The sequence below is a fragment of the Dreissena polymorpha genome, chromosome 7, assembly GCF_020536995.1.
Source record: "Dreissena polymorpha isolate Duluth1 chromosome 7, UMN_Dpol_1.0, whole genome shotgun sequence".
Taxonomy (NCBI): Eukaryota; Metazoa; Mollusca; class Bivalvia; order Myida; family Dreissenidae; genus Dreissena; species Dreissena polymorpha.
This window is the reverse complement of record NC_068361.1, coordinates 29,272,814-29,290,641: the sequence shown is the minus strand read 5'-3', so window position 1 is coordinate 29,290,641 and position 17,828 is coordinate 29,272,814. Positions and strand designations below refer to the sequence as shown.

General features: G+C 37.3%; 2 protein-coding genes across 4 annotated transcripts in view; one reads left to right on the top strand and one right to left on the bottom strand.

Moving 5' to 3' along the window:
- The window catches only part of LOC127836851 (uncharacterized), a 37,134-nt gene extending 21,197 nt beyond the window's left edge, over positions 1 to 15,937 (bottom strand). For 2 of the 3 annotated variants that reach the window (XM_052363473.1, XM_052363475.1), the window contains exons 1-3: positions 15,867 to 15,937; positions 6,196 to 6,858; positions 5,403 to 5,561 (exon numbers count right to left, since the gene is read on the bottom strand). The gene's annotated coding sequence lies outside the window, so the exon portion shown is untranslated. Of the gene's footprint in view, positions 1 to 5,402; positions 5,562 to 6,195; positions 6,859 to 11,729; positions 11,859 to 15,866 lie in introns of those variants that run through there. The other variant, XM_052363474.1, reaches the window with a different exon arrangement.
- Positions 148 to 1,603, top strand: LOC127839574 (splicing factor, proline- and glutamine-rich-like). The gene has a single exon (XM_052367963.1). It carries the CDS (start codon positions 148 to 150, stop codon positions 1,318 to 1,320), a length of 1,173 nt encoding a protein of 390 aa, XP_052223923.1. The 3' UTR covers positions 1,321 to 1,603.
- Positions 15,938 to 17,828: the final 1,891 nt, after the last annotated feature.

The window sequence follows — 17,828 nt, the reverse complement described above, 5'->3', positions numbered from 1 at the left end:
TCCACTTCTGTATTTTATACAGAAATCATAATTTGATAGTGCCGCTTCCCATCGGAGACCACACGCATCCAGTTTTGCGGTAGTTTTTACATATGTTAGGGGGTTATTATCTGTAAGAACTTCAAAGGACACTCCATACAGATAGTCATGGAATTTTCACAGTTTGGAGAGGTGGAGCGGGCTGTTGTGTTTGTGGATGATCGCGGGAAGTCACTGTGCGAAGGTCTGGTGGAGTTTGCACGTAAACCAGGCGCCCAGGCAGCATTCAAAAGAATCAGTGAAGGCATTTTTCTTTTGTCAGCCTACCCTCGCCCAGTGAGAGTGGAAATGCTTGAGCAGCGCGATGAGGAGGATGGTCTTACAGAGAAGTTTGTACAGAGGAACGACGGCTTTCGGCAGGACAGGGAGAAAGAGCCGAGATTTGCTCCACCTGGGAGCTTTGAGTTTGAGTTCGGGAACAAGTACCGAGATATCGACAAGCTGGAGAAGGACAGGATTGAGCGTGTGAAACAAGAGATGGAGTTAGACAGGCAGCGGCTTGTTGAAGAAATGGAGACAGCTATGTTTGACTTCCAGGCTGAACAAATAAGACAAGATCTGATGCGACAACAGGAAGAGCTGAAACGTTTGGATGAGATGAAAAATGAACACATGCGAAGAAGACAGGAGAGTGATATGAGACGTCGCCAGCAGATGGGAGCCCCGCCCCCTGAAAGCCTGATGAGACAGGAGGAGGAGCGCAGGCGAGAGATGATGATGAGGGCGTCCAATGAGATGAACCGTGGGAGGGATGGCAACCGCAGCGGCCGCCCTGATGACATGATGAGAGATGGGCCTGGAGGCATGCTTGACAGCACTGGTCGTATGGGAGACCGGGGCAGACCAAACACGCCACCCATGCCCATGGCCCCTCCCCCCGTGCCACCTGGCATGAGTATGGACCGTCCCGGTATGGACCGCCCTGGTATGGACCGCCCAGTAGGACCACCGGGCCCTATGGATAGCAGCAGATTTGATAGACGTCCTGGAAGTCCTGGAGGAGATAGACCTGGCAACATGGAACTTGATCGACCATCTAACATGGACAGACCCCCACATGGTGATCACATGCAACGTGCAGGACCAGTTGGGCCGCCAGGACGATTTTCCGGCCCCCAGAAGCCCCCCGGACAAGGGAATTTCCCACCACCTGGTTCTGGTGGCAGGTTCCCTGGTCCTGGGGGTCACATGGGGCCAAATAACCCCAACATGCGTGGAGGCGACAGAAGAGAACCACCTCGTAGGGATGACTTTGATGCTAAACGAATGAGAAGGTTCTAACGCTATGAGTAGAAAGCAGGTGTTGTGGATCTCACAAGATTGCAACTTGAAGTTTTGATTGACGATCTGAGTTTAATTGACTGTGTATGGCATTCTCCTCAATTGAGAACATATGTGAAGTTTTATGTTTTAATATTATGAATGTAATTTTACACGTATATCCTTTATTGGATATTTCAGTAAGATTTGAGGAAGTGATTTAAATTGTTTCTATTAGTCAATATATTTATCGGACATCTGGTGATTGTATTACTACCGTGAAAGATTTTTCCATACTGAATTTGCCAGATTGCTTAAAAAGACTTTGACACTATTGGTGAAGAAGCAAAATGACATTTCTTTTTTTTCCATATAGTGGAAAATTTTGCTACAATAGCTCGACCATTAAACGACCTGTTGGCTGGGTACGAAAACAAATCGAAAAAACGTCCATTTGTTTGGGGTCAACAACAACAAAAAGCGTTTGAAACGCTCATAGACAAATTATGTACGACGCCTGTTTTGGCCTATGCCAATTACAATAAGCCGTTCATCTTACACACGGACGCATCTTTGAATGGTCTCGGGGCCGTCTTGTATCAGATGCAGGACGACAATACAAAACGGGTTGTCGCATATGCGAGTAGAAGTTTAAAACCGTCGGAGAAAAATTATCACTCGAGCAAACTGGAATTTCTCGCTCTCAAGTGGTCAGTCACGGAAAAATTCCATGACTATCTGTATGGAGTGTCCTTTGAAGTTCTTACAGATAATAACCCCCTAACATATGTAAAAACTACCGCAAAACTGGATGCGTGTGGTCTCCGATGGGAAGCGGCACTATCAAATTATGATTTCTGTATAAAATACAGAAGTGGAAAATCAAATATTGACGCCGATGTGTTGTCAAGACAACCACATGTCGATACCGTTTCGGTGGGAAATAATGTCATACGCGCTGTTCTCGCGGCACATGTTGTTGACGATACACCGATTGCCGCGACGTTCACAGACACACGACACAATCAAACAAAGTGCCAGACATTAAGCACGCATGACTGGGCACACGGTCAAAATGCGGATGATGTTATTTCCCGCGTTAAATCGTTCGTAGAAGGCGGACGTTTTCCCGACATCGTTGACTATAAATGTCAGCCGGAAGCAGTGAAAAAGTACTTACGGCATTTTAAACAGTTACATATATCCAATGGTGTTTTATACCATCGCACTACATCAGAAGAAGATCGCAGTTATCAGATTGTTTTGCCAGAGTCAGCTCGACAAGAAATTTTCCGTGCGTTACACGATGACTTAGGTCACCAGGGGCGTGATAGAACTCTGTCTCTGTTTAAAGAACGCTTTTATTGGCCAGGGATGGCGACAGACGTTGCTTTGTGGGTTAGCAGGTGTGGGAGATGCCTTCGAAGTAAAAGCCCGCCGATCATAGCAACAGGGCTTGTCAATATTGAATCAAGCTATCCGATGGAACTCTTATGCATTGACTACTTGTCACTGGAAGTATCTAAAGGCGGCTACGAGAACGTACTGGTAATTACCGACCATTTTACGCGGTACGCTCAAGCCTTTCCGACGAAAAACCAGACCGCTCGGACCACCGCAAAAGTGTTATTTGAAAATTTCTTCGTGCACTATGGGTTCCCCGAAAAACTACACAGTGACCGTGGACAGAACTTTCTATCAAAAGTAATCCAGAGACTATGTAAGATTGCTGGTGTTAAACGCACGCGTACCACCCCATATCATCCCCAAGGAAATGGCCAATGTGAGCGCTTCAATCAAACTCTCATCAAAATGTTGCGAACACTAGAGTCAGAGCGAAAGTCCGACTGGAAATCAGCAATTTCGGCCTTGGTACACGCATATAATGTAACCAAATGTGAGGTTACGGGATACTCTCCTTACCACCTTATGTTTGGCAGAACACCACGGCTCGCCATTGACGCTGTACTGGGCATTCTAGGTCAACGTGTTGGTGGAGCCTCGCCATCAGAATATATGAGACAACTTGAGCTACATTTAGCCAACGCATACAAATATGCCAACCGATGCGCTCTCGTAAATGCTGATAAGGCTAAACAACGTTACGACATCAGGGTACAGGAGGCGAAATTACTTCCGGGTGACAGGTGTCTACTTCGGAATAACGGAATAAAGGGAAAACACAAGCTGAGTGATATATGGTCTTCTGACGTTTACGTTATTTTAGATCAGCCCAATTTAAGTTTTCCCGTATTTCGCATTCAAAAGGAAAACGGCGATGTGGGCATTAAAACCGTCCACCGGAATCATCTGCTGCCGTGTTCCTTCTTACCGATACAGGAAGTGCAGCGTGTTTCGTCGCCTGAGGTTTCCGACGAGTCCTCCACGGACGTGGATGAACGCGCAGAGAACACGAGTTCCGACAGCCATCAGTCGGAAGTTGAAACAGATGCACGACGCTCCAAACGGAAGGAGATACCACGGCGCTGCAGCCAACGTCAGACCCGTCGACCGGCTTGGTTTACATCCGGGGAGTATAAATTGTGATTGGTGTTGTTATGTATTTGCAATAATGATTAAGTACAGTGACAGCATAAATTTAACATGTGTGGATTTGTATTGGAAAGATACACAGCTGTTAACATTCACGATTGAGTATTTAAATACAAATTAGTGTATTATGTTTTTATTTGTCAAATTGTCATTGTTTTCAAATTGAAAATAAACAGTTGCAAACGAAAACGTTAATATTGTGGTTGTCATTATTTTTTTAACAACGATGCTTTCATAAATATTTTGATCACGAGATTAATCAAACCTCGCTTTACAAGCGATGTTTGAATTTTAATAATGTCGAGGACGACATTTTCTTAGAGAGGGGAAATGTGTTGTAGACGTATTTCATTGTTGTAAATATATTTAGTTCATAAATATATTTATTCTGAATGATATTGAAAAAAATTATTTTTTAAAGGAAACATTGCTCTGATTGTTCAATGGTTGGACAGAGTAGATTTTAACTTTAAACAGAATTAGTAGCGTTCTTTTGTAGTAGTTGATTAGTTTTCAGTATGTAGAGACTGGGTAGAAAGGTGAACTGTTTTTACTAACATTTTAATACGTTAATTGGCTTGTCAAGCATGAGTTTATTCACTCAACCACATCCGTGTGCATGAACGACTATTTCGAATGTCATTCTTTGCATATCATTCATGCTGTCAACTTGTATGTTTATGATATTAAATCATAAATATAATATATTTAGGTAAATATGCATTTTATACATCTTTTATATTCATGTCGGTCGGTTGTATTATTGTAATTATTTTGTTTTAATAGTTGTATTTGTGTATTAATTCAGTTGGTATCTTACCGTCGGAACACATCATTTTATATATAATTGAAATGTATACTTATTATAAGAATGTCATTCTTTGCATATCATTCATGCTGTCAACTTGTATGTTTATGATATTAAATCATAAATATAATATATTTAGAAACCCAAACGTGTTGTTCGAAGAAAGAACCCTAAACGCCCAAACGGCAACAAGTATTACACATGAGTAAGATAAAAATATATGTAATGGTTATATTACATGGGAAACAGGGTATGGCATGTGATAAAATTCCATCCTTTATGATCAAACACCCATTAAGATGATTAAGCTGTGAAAGTTTGAGCGAAATCGGCCAAGAAGTTAAAGGCAATCAGAGTAGACACATTTTATGCATATGTTATATATAATTGTTAATAGTGGAAACCAAAAAAAACCACAATAATTCTCTAAACTAATGTTGCAGCCAAATTGTGTATGATCATCTCCACATTAAGGTAATTCAGATGTGAATATTATGCGATCTCAATTCAAGAGAAGGAGCTTCGGGGCGGCCTCAAGTATGTAGGTACGGACGGAAAAATGCAATACTTATTGCCTACCCATTTCTGGGAAAACACTTATATTTCATAAAACATTTATTTTGCCTTATGTGTCGTTGTTGATTGTATTTTAGTTTTATAAGTTGAACTATTCTTTGCTGTTTGGCAGACGTTACAAACCATTCTAAATTTATAAATATATAAACTGGTCCCTTCAACTTACATCACTAAGTCTTGTACATGCTATGATGGCTGAAGGATCATGTTGTTAGTATTGTGGGTCAGCAAGGAGCGTGGACAGTGTCTTGAAATAGTCCTGCAAGTCAGCATCTGTAACCTTGCAGTCGGAAGTGTGTCGCACATCTCGGCCAATCTGACGGACCTAAGAAAAAACAAATCATGATAAATAAACAAGTATAATATTTGAATTTTAAAGCAAGTATGTAAAATGTTAATGTCGACATTTCTCTCTCACAATCTTATAAGCTTATAAATATGATTTATGCATGTTAATAAAGTTTATGAAAAATAAAGGACCATCAATGAAATAAAGTATACTGTATACTGCAATATTAACGCCGATACCGACACGTTTATTATTACAATCTAAAGCGCGTCTACGTGTCGTATGAACAAAGCTGCGTCAGCTAATGGGCATTTCCAAATAGAGAACAATTATTGTGCACATGAAGGATTTTGTTACGTAAACAATAATTGCAATGTAATTAAACTTAATTTATTTAATGGTACTACTTTTTCTGAATTGTTGTGTTTGTGTTTGATGTTTTATAAGTTTTGCAAACAAGTATAAAGATCGTAAATACTCGCTTTGATGTACACATACTTGACATGACAAGTGTGTGTTAATGCAGTATTAAGAAAGTCATACAATAGAAGTTAATGAAATATTCAACAGCTTTTATGAAATACTCTTTAATGTTCGCAAACACATTCAGATATGAGTAAAACAAATAGACACACTACTGTTTAAACACTTAACTCGTGCTTTGTATTACCTTTTCTAGAGGACATTGCTTATCAGGCGGTAGAGGTGATAAACATAAGGGGGAGAGACATGTCTGGAAATGTAGGCAATTCAACATGATGCTTATCACACCATTAAAGTCCGATTCTTGGACCGAGGAAATGCTGTTATATCCGTCCGGAGGGAGGAAGCATTTGCCTATTTCCCAATAATTTAGTGCCCACTTCTCCGCACGAGTGTTCCTCCAAGAAGGTCCACCATATCTGTGGTGTAATATGATATTATGTTTAACTGTATCACAAATCGGGCATGGCTGCGGTTTCTGTGATTTGTGAAAAGGACAATAATTCCGTTTCCTCTTCTTACAATATGGGTTTGTCGGACATTGGATGAGGTTTTCAATTAGGCAGTTTCCACAACTTTTACCAACAACGGTGTGTACTTTCTGTAATTCTGCGCAAAGAAAGTTAGTGAGTCCTTCCTTCGTAACAGTGAGTCCTATACACGCTTTGAACCAATTATTGGTCTCCTTGTCGCCAAACAGGTGTGTGTTAGCGGCCATACTGCACCACTAGCATGTACTGGTGACTTTGTTAATGGAAAAGCATAAAAACGACATACATTCCTTGATATGTTACATTCCTCTTGTCAACATAGTATCCGAGTATATGGCCTTTTGAGTGGAATTCATCATCTACAATAAAAAACGTCCATGAACAAAACTCATAAATTTGATTTAGATTATAACTGTTTAACATACATTGTTTATATGCATGCTATTGGTGCATTAGCATAAAGTTTATCTTTTCACTCAGTTATACTGGCTGACTGTATACATATGAGCTCTGCTTCATGAAATCCTGTCATGACGGTACGATGGGATTCGTCGAGATTGGCATTTTTGACGCCAAATATAATATTGCCTCTGCATTTGAGACGCTCATAAGACAAAGCTGTTTTGAATCAAGCCGATTTATAAGAAAGCCTTTGTGTTGATATTGAAACCAAGAAAAGTACACACTTATCTAAAGGACGTATATTTCGGATTTCGCGGAATTTTTCCGGCAGACTTTGTGTTTGAACGATGATTTAAACTAAGTCACTTATCGGTCGCTTGTTGCAAGTATCATAGTCTCGAGGTAGATTTGGTTAAATTTCAAAAAAAAATATTGGTTTAGTAGAAAATTGGTAAATGTGAACGTTCTTTTCAGCCAAAAACATGTATAAATTTTGTGTGAGTACAAGTATTTGTTTTATTGTAAACCAAGTTTTAATGCTAGTCTGTAATTATCAGTATTGGCATGTTTTTCAAATGTTGGAAAAGTTTAACTATATTTGCTTTTGAAAAAGTTAAAATTTGGGATCTCAGCATGATTTATAACAAGAGCACCGCATAACGGGTGCCACGTTCGGCTGCGAAAGCTTGTCAGATATTTTTTTAGAGGTCACAGTGACCTTGGCCTTTGACCTAGTAACCCAACAAGAGATGTGTTTGTTAGAAACACAATGCCCTTTACTGCGCCGCATTGAACTACAATTTATATTTATCATTTGGCAGGTATAGAAATCACCTCCCTTTAAAGGTTTTTCTTCCCTTGAATTTTGTCCAATCCAACCGGGGGGGAGAAGGAGGGTCTCACAGTCAATTATGACCATGTCAGACATCACTGACAACCAAGGCCTGTGGTTTAAAAGAGATCATAGCCAGAGGTTTTTTTTCTTTTTCATAAAATGTATTCATCACATATTTGGGGTGTATAACGCCCCAAGTATCCGCTAAAAAGAATTAAATGAATATGTACGGAACAAGGTGACTTTAGTAAATAGTTTAACATTAATAATGAATTAAGAAAAGGATTTCCACCGTCTGCACGTTTAATATATAGATGTTTAAGTTGTTACAGTATTTAAACGTCTGCACGTATGTAATATAATAAATAGATATAACTTGAGAAATAGAAAACAGTTTTAACAAATAGACAGTCACCAACCTAAATGAAGCGGATCTTAATTAGTTAATAATAAAGAGGTATTATTCAATAAATATAAATAGTAACAATTCACACTTCCTTAAAAACCATCAAGAACAATAAACAGTATACTTAAGTACATTACAAAGAAAAAGGTGTTCCCAGCGAACCATCCCAAGTCATGCCCGGGCACTTCCCGTGATGGTCCGCCAGGAACATATTAGACAGTCTTCAGCTGCGCCAGATGATAAAGCTGAAGCACGTGAGAGCCTTCGGTACCACTCCTCACCCGCCCCAGCCCCACCATCTAGCTAAGCCTGAAATAAGTGTGAAACACAAAAAGTGTACATTAATACATAATTTTGAAAAAACCTCTTTACTAAAGGAAAGATAAGTGACTATGTGTGTGGTTTAACAGAGAGCCAGAGTTGATCATGTATCTATGGACATAAATCCACAGGTATGTTATGAACATCAAATAAATTATAATTATATCATTAAAAAAACACTTTGACAAATTAATCATTTGGGTTATACATAATCTAAATAATAAATATGTGCAGTAACTGTGGAAGAACTTCAATTCTTGGTAAGGACATATATACTATGAGATTTATAATTATATAAATTACTTCCCTTTAAAATAATTGTCTGTAACAAATCACTATTTTAGTAGCAAGTAATTAAAAGCCACTACCGTGACTGTAGATTCACCACTCACAATGTGCAGCTCCATGAGGTACACTTCAATATTTTATAATTATCTCCCTTTAAAGCTTATAACTTCCCTTAAATTGGTATGTTTTACCGTAGACCGTAAAAAATGACATTGACCTTGACCTTTTACCACAATGTGTTTGTCAGAAACACAATGCCGCCTATTGCGCCGCTTTGATTTATTTAACAAAAATGTATACGTGGGCAGGTCAGATAACTATATCCATTTAAAGCTTATTACTTCCCTTGACTTTGTGTTTTCGACCCTAGACCTTGAAGGATGATGTTCACCTTGAAATTGTACCACTCAAAATGTGCAGCTCCATAGAGATACACATGCATGCCAAATATCAAGTTGCTATCTTCAATATTTAAAAAGTTATGGTAAATGTTAAGGTTTTAGCACGACGCCAACGGCGGACGGCGGACGATGAGCTGGCTATGACAATAGCTCGGGTTTTCTCCGAAAACAGCCTCGCTAAAAATTAATTTGGCCCACAGGGTTCGCCAAAACCGTCGGTCCGCCGGTCCTGACCGGCAAATTTTTCTAAGGACCGACAATTGATTAAAGATAATCGGTCCGACTGACACAATGGTTCACCGACCGATGAAAAATGGTTTCAAAAAGATTACTCAAAGTGTATAATATGCTTTTGGATTAATAGAAGGTAAATGCTTTTTGTTCAACTTCTGTCAAAATCCTTTTTTCTTACCTTCATTTTGATGTTTTGATGTTTAAAGTTGGATTAGAATTGACTATAACATGCGAGTTCAAAATCAACGGTCTTTGTTAAAAAAAGCAACCGAGTGCGTCCGACATTTTATTTGTTCCATTTAATTTCTCCACAACAAAAACCGCATGAAAACTCGTTTCAACAGGCATTTGTGAGCATTTCTGTTAAATAGTTTCATTATTATATTGTTCTGGGAAGGATATATTTTAATTTACACACCAACAATTTCTGAAATCAAAATTAGATTTTTCACCCGATGTACTTGATTTCGGATATTTTAAAATTCGGACATAGGGATATTTATGTTTTGATTTGTTGTTGATAGTTTGTAGCAATATGTTTTGTGTTATTTCAGACAACAAGAATGGATGGTGGTAATTATTATTGGCCTTTCTATCAAGAAATAGGTGTGATAGACATTCTTTTAATTGAACCTGGAAATCAACCACCTCAGCTAAGAGAAAATATTTTAACAATAGGTGTTGTTTTAAAACTTGTGAAATTGGCTAATAAACAGAAATTGAAGTCATCCAAAGTAGTGTGAATGGGGATGTGCAATTAAGTCAAACTTGATTGGATGTCACCCTTACTTTTCAAAAACACGGATTTGTAGAGCTGTGCAGGCTAAAAAACAGTTTGACAAAAAGAAGTCTAAAAAGAATACCTTTGGTTTATATGTGGTTTATTATTAATATAATAATTGTTTAATTATATCGACTTTGGACATGTTTTTATTGTATTTTAATGTGATCAAAACCAATAAACATCAAATAGGTACTCTCTTTTGTTGTGTTTTGCTGTAATAGTTTAGTCGGACAGTGGGACTGACAGAAACTGATTCGGACTGACAAAAATTTCAAGTCTGTAAGTCCGAATGATTGACATATTTGTCAAGTGTTCACGAACTACAGCCAACTTAAATATCGTTCAGTGTTTATGTTCACAAACCGTCATTTGGTGGTATTAGTAACCTTTCTTATATTCTTAACCTTGCTTAGACAGGTTTAAACTTAATGTCTCAAGTTTTAACGATTTACTCCCGCTTGTCCGATGCTTATTTTATATAAATTGATACCACCTATCATTATATTTCACAAAATAAGAAATTGTGTTCAATACAATAATAATGTGAAGAAGCAGACCAATAATTCTTTGAAAGACAGTACTACCATTACACGTATTAATGTGAATGTGCTTGTGGCATTCAAAAATAATTTGCAATTGGTTAAAGCTTCATTTACATAATTACAACTGCACACAAATGCTCATTGCAGATGTGCATGTTGATGCAAATAAGGTGTCGAAATGTTCAATAGATGGGACACTGTTGTAAGCCCGTTTAATATACCTGTGTTGTAATTAAAGATACTGAACATATCCACATTGTGCCATTGTTTACAAATAAGGCAATAACGTTCGTTCCGAGGAATATAGTTTCGGGATGTTTTCTTAAAGGATGGACATAAGTTCTTAATTTGTATAATGTAAATATGGAAGCTAGTAATTGGCTAAGTAGTCCGATAGAAGAGTTTAACAATCTTATTTATGTATATATAGAACAAAACTGTTATTCCATTGTACATATGTCATTTAATGTATAACTTTCAACTTCACCGAACTATTAAGTCCACTTCTTGTACTTAGTTAGGCCCATAAACATACATAGTTTAAAGCAATCTAAGCTACCTGTATTGAAGGAATACAAAAGGTGTGTATTGCGCTATTATAAATCGATTACGCCTAAGCTACTTTACATGTGATCGTGCTTCATACCTGTTTACCTGCTCCGCGGGTAATCCCAGCATGTTACTATATTAAGAGTGCGATTGTTATAAAAATACTTCGCGGGAAAACACTAAAGGTTTCCCGCTGAATGCTTTTTATAGCACTTACGCTATTTCCTCTTATGACCAAACCATATAATGCATAAATAAACACCAATTAGTTCTGCATTCGCCCGTATATATTCGTTTCGTTTCGCCATTATAATACCATTATTATATAAATGAAATGCAATTTACTGCAGTACAAACAGTTTTCAGAAACTACGTAGAAAACGTCCGCATTTGTAATCTAGCACGACTACATGATTTACATTCTTATAACTGATACTACTGTTGCTTAATTGTTAACATGTACATTACCTGTCCTCGGACGTCTTATCCGGCATCTCATAACGCGTCCCTGTCAGTTGAATTTATTTATGAGCGACTTTAAAGTATTTTATCAATAATCGTACCATGCTATTTTTCAAGAGATGTTCCAAATAAGTGCAGCGCATAAACTGATTACGTAAGCGCTAGTGAGCTGTGTGATTGTCGACCATTGATTCAAATTACATTAGGAATACAGTAGAGTCACGATATGTTTTATAGTAATATAAGTCATATTTCGAATGAATTCAAAAAGCATCTATATAACTCTGACACAGAAACAACTAAATACAGATAGTTCATGATTAAAATTTAATCAATGTAGGCTTCGGATTAAGCTCAATTTAATACACAATAACGGGTGAACGAATGACCAATAAAAAAGCTCACATATTATTGCGTTCATATTGTGTGAGTTTATTATTCAATTACATCAATTTCAATCGGTTCCCGTTACAAAACGATACAATTTCACAGCATTATTGATGCCATTTATTTATTTCAGACACGGAGAACCTGGTATTGATTGCCAGATAAAAATTGTGCCCTTCAAAAAAATAAAATTTAGCAAATATATAACGTCCATGTTATTAGGCGTATATTCACGGCCGTAAATCACAGGCGGCACCTCCTATTTGCGATGCATTGCCAATACCAATGAGGTGGTTCTTATGACAGAAGGTGGCGCCAAAGAACATTTTCAGCTATTTTAATTTTTGGTGCTGACCAAACACTCTTTGTGTCGCACTCTAGATTGAGTGTTCGATCTTTTTTCTTACTTCGATCATTACGAAAAACAATCAAATGAATAAATTGTAGCTTCACTATATTATAGAGTCATGATATTTGTAATAGTAATATAAGTAGATGAAACTACATTTTGAATGAATACAATTAGCATATGTATAATCTGACATAGAAACAACTGAATACAGATATTTCATGACTGAACTGAAATCACTGTATGTATTGCATTAAGCTAAATAAAATAGACAACGGGTGAACGAATGATCAATAAAAAAGGTTAAATATGTTATTGCTTATATCTTGAGTTAGGTTATCATTAAACTAAATCAAATCCAATTTGTTCCCGTAACAAACGATACAATTTAAAAGCATTCTTAATGCCCTTAATTTATTTCAGACACTGAAAACCTGGTATCGATTGCAAGATAAAAAATTTGCCCTTCCAAAAAATAAAATTTAGCAAATACAGTACGTCCATTTCATAAGGCGTATATTCACGGCCGTAATTCACGGGCGGCACCTGTTTGTCGACATGCATTGATAAATTAAATGAACCAATTCTACTTCCGAGGTAGCGCTAAGGACCGTATGTTATGAAATATCACGGATAATTCTACATAGTGACTTAGTTGTAAATGTGTGTATTTTTCAACGTATTTTGCATAATTTTGACAATCGGGCTATGTGGTGATATTAAGCGAATATTTATTCATCCACAAATGTACAGAAACATACAATAACAACCAATTTGGAAACGTGATGACCACGTTATGGCGTGGTACAAATTTCAACAGACCACCGAAGTGTTTTGCCTGGGTGACGAGAAAATTGTATCCCAATGTAATCGCTAACAACGTCAAAGGATTGCTTTTGACATGTTTAAGTTGTTCCATGGACAACAAAATTGACTTCTTGTCGATCTAATAGATAATTCGGTGTTTTCCAAAAGAGATGGAGCCAATGCCTATGAGATGGCGCTAATGACAGAAGGTGGCGCCAAAGCACATTTTCAGCTATTTAAATTTTTGGTGCCGACCATACACGTTTTGTGCCGCATTCCAGATTGAGTGTTCGTTCAGTTTTATCTCTGATTATTATGATACTGATTTCAAAATGAATGGGGATCCCTATATCCATTTACTGTCGGATTTCCATTTTCTAAAAATAGTTCATTGGAAATAGTTATAGGTTTCCCATTACACATATTATTCAATGCGTGTACATTAAAGCTAAAATCTATCAATACTTGGTATGTACTTCACCCGTTAATGTCAATTAATTTGAAACAGGAACATGCTGATATATATATATATATATATATATATATATATATATATATATATATATATATATATATAACCAAATTTTTACTCGGCTTAGATTTCAAAACAAAAGATAGCCAGTTTTTAACTCGGCTTAGATTTCAAAACAAGAAATATGTTCTTACCAGAACGATTTTGTAACTCTGTGAAGATAACATTTGAATACATTTTATGACCAAGTTTCATGAAGATTAGACTCAAACTGTGACATCTTGAGTGTTAACAGGATTTTAATATAGCCATACATGGACAACTGACCCGCCCCTTGGCGGTTATATTTTACAACGGACAGGAACCATTTCCAAACTCGGCTGAGATGTCATAAGAACAAATGATCCGAGCAACTTTATTGAAGACGGGTCCATAACAAATAATAAATGTGACTTTTAGGTGTTACCAAGAGATTATAAGAACAAACGTTTCGACCAAAGATTCATGAAGATTGGACCAGAAATCTTACATCAAATTAGACAAACTGCCCAACCCTCTGGCGGCCTAGTGGCAATAATTCAACTCTCAACTTTATAACCCAAAGGGTTTTTGGGAGTTGCAATGCACCGTCTATTGTTCAAAGGTGCAACATTTTATCACCACTGCAAAGGCTGCGGAACACTGATACTGCAAACACTTATCATCTTTTTCCGGTCTAAAGCTCAAACTCATGCAAATGGTACAATTAAAGCAAGAAATAATTGCTTTTTATTTACGTTGTTATTCTTTCGTACGTTCTATCCACCATATTGGGAACTGTTGTAATGTTGCCGACAAAACGTGTCGCTATCGGTTAGGTCGCAGTACACCAATCTTTTGCACATCGTGATATTTGATGTAACCAAGTCAATAACGATGTCAAACAGTCTTCGAATATTTACACTGTTCGTAATTTCAAAATCAAAATGTCAGTGTGTTGAAATATTGACGTGTTGTTTAGGTTGAATGCAAAGGATCAAGTCCATAGGCTGCCATTCAGGTGAATTTAATGTGTTTTTGAAGTTTATTCATCGCTATCCTTAATTGGTAACCAAGAACGTCTGTTGAGTGATGCGAACGAAATATGTGCGCAAAACTGCGATTGTGTTTATAAAGGGGTGCATACGTACCCCTAGAGCCGCAATTGCAAAAATTATCAAAGGCTCTGTGGGTACGTTTATATGGACTATCTGGCGGCCATGTTTTTCAACGGACCGGAATCATTTGTGATTTCCACTGAGATGTCATTAAACAAAAACTTGGACCGAGTGTCATGAATATTGGACTATATATGTGACATGTAGAGGGTTAACAAGGTTTTTCTATGGCAATAAAAAAACTACTCCGCAATTTTGCGGCCATGTTTTTCGATGAACCGAAACCATTTCCAACTTCAACGAGATATTATTAAAACAACTGTTTTAATCAGGTTTCATGAAAGTGAGACTATAAATGTGACTTATATAGTATTCGCAATGTGTTACAATAGCCATACATGTGCCTTCTGTAATGTTCACAAGCTGTTTTCTTCAATTTGACCTAGTGACCAAATTTTTAAATATCACATGACCAAGTTCCGAATTCGGCCAAGATGTCATTGGGAAAAATAGTATGACCACATTTAATAAAAATAAGACAATAAATGTGGCTCGAGTGTTAACAAGGTTAATGTTGACGACGGGCGCACAATGAACGACTGACATAAAGCGATCACAAAAGATCAACATGATCACAATGAATACAGGTGAGTTAAACAGATACAAGGTATAAGAAAGCAACTTTAAAATGCAGGCACGTTATGTCTTGTTAAGATAATGAACAAGCGTGAAATAAACATTTTCCAAATCCACCATGTTTTAACAACGAATAATTCACTTGTTATGTACTTGATGCGCTTCCAAAGCGATATACTATACTAAGAACTTCATAAACCTAGACAGTCCAAAAAAAATGACAGTGCATTCGATACACGACGATTATTTCCTTTTTATAAAATGTATAAAAATACGTAAACAAATGTAAACAAATTGAAAAAAGAAATTACATCCATCCGCTCCTTCGCGCGCGTTCTTAAAATTTTAATTCTTACCTGACCGTACAGTTTATCCTCCATATATTGCGACTGCAAATGAAATCCAGGTATTGTATGCGCCTTTTATATCAATCTATACATAGCTATTATTGCACCATGCTTATTTTCGGAACATGATAAGGTTGCAAATGCAGACAACAACCATTGCAATATCACGCAGTGTACACGGCTTGTCAGCGTGCTTAATGTAAACCGAGTAATGAATATAGCTTGATTATAGCTTACCTAATCTCAACACTGTTTTACTAGATTGCAGTCTGTCCGTACTTTATTCAAACGATATCTGATATATCTGGGTTGATTTTGTTTTCCGAAACTTTAAGAAATAATTCATGTATGACTTTTACATGGATGACTGAAAAATGATCCGGCTCGTCACCGGATGTAACCTCTGATTTGAACCAGAATACTCTTGAACAGTAAAAATATATACGTCGTATACCGGTATTCTGATTTAATACTTAATTTAATACTTTAATACGTTTTAATACTTTCTAAAAATCCATACTCAGTTAAGAACTTAAGTTCAGATTTCCAAGACATTTGATACAAGTATATATAGTGATATTTGCAGAATCTATGTACACGTATACTCAAACTGCACATTTGTGCACGTAAATAAAGAGACCATATGATATGTATCCTCAAATCGCATATTATGTATTTAACATTAGTTTGTTCTCCACCATTGACGTATATGGTATGTTAGTACTTCATTATGACGCAGTTTTATTGCTACACATTCAAATTAGTCATTCATATCTTATTGCGTTTTTTAAATGGAAATTATTACAACAGCTCATTTTGTGAACTTCATGCTCTGTTGAGCTTAAATTGGATCATTGGGCTACGAAGTAATTTTTTATAACAATTAAACTAGTTTTACATGTATAGGGTGGGTTCAAAGAACGTATACCGGTGATTGTTTTGCTAAAATATGTTTGGTTATCATGAAATCATAAAAAGGCATTAACACGAATACTATATAATCAGGTTAGAGAATTTAGATTATAAATAAAACATAATCTATATTTGCCTTCGTCTGTTCTATCACTTAAAAAGTAAAACAAAGGAGTTGCGTATCAAGCTGCTAAACCAGGGCCTCGACTTACATATATTGTGCTGTTTTCAGATGAGTTTGAGACCGTGAGTTGTTATTCCCACACTATTTATTATAAACTGATGTGCCATCTGACATAATGTGGCCTTGAACTAAGCACAGGGTTTTTTCGATCGAAATTAAGTACTTTTAATTAATACGTTGCCGACAAATATGTAAAAGCTTTTTGTGATACTAGTAACCGATAGTTAATCGCAATAAACGTATACTAACTTTGAAACAGAGGTAAATGGTTTCTTCGAAAACCACTGTCATACAAACCTCACGTCTATCGTTCAGTCGGTCTGTCCGCTTGAAATGATACAAGCTTGAAGAACGCTACTGTTATTTGCAACCCTGAAGTTTGGGATTAAGTTTGCGTTACGTTATCACGTTGTCTCATTACGTGCTGAGTGCGTTTTTTTGTTGAGAGAAATGAGGGTTGCTCTGAAAGACTGAAAATGACCATCGGAAGAGGTCTTGTCCGCTCACAGTGGATAAAACATTGAGGAGCCTTGCAGCAGGCGTTCCGAAGATGGCGCGTCACCAGCGACTGGTTCCGATTCCGAGTCACCAGCAACTGGTTCCAATTCCGAGTCCCAAGCAGCTGGTTCCTGTTTCGAGTCACCAGCGACTGGTTCCGATTCCGAGTCACAAGCGGCTGTTTCTAATTCTGAGTCACCAGTGACTGGTTCCTATTCCGAGTCACCAGCGACTAGTTCCGATTCCGAGTCACCAGCGACTGCTTCCGAACCCGAGTCACCAGCGAATGGTTCCAATTCCTAGTCACCAGCAACTGGTTTCTATTCCTAGTCATCAGTAACTGGTCCATTCCGTGTCACTAGCAACGGGTTCCAATG

Coding starts and splice junctions, on each gene's coding strand:
- LOC127839574 (XM_052367963.1), top strand. CDS start 148: ATGGAATTTTCACAGTTTGGAGAGGTGGAGCGGGCTGTTGTGTTTGTG.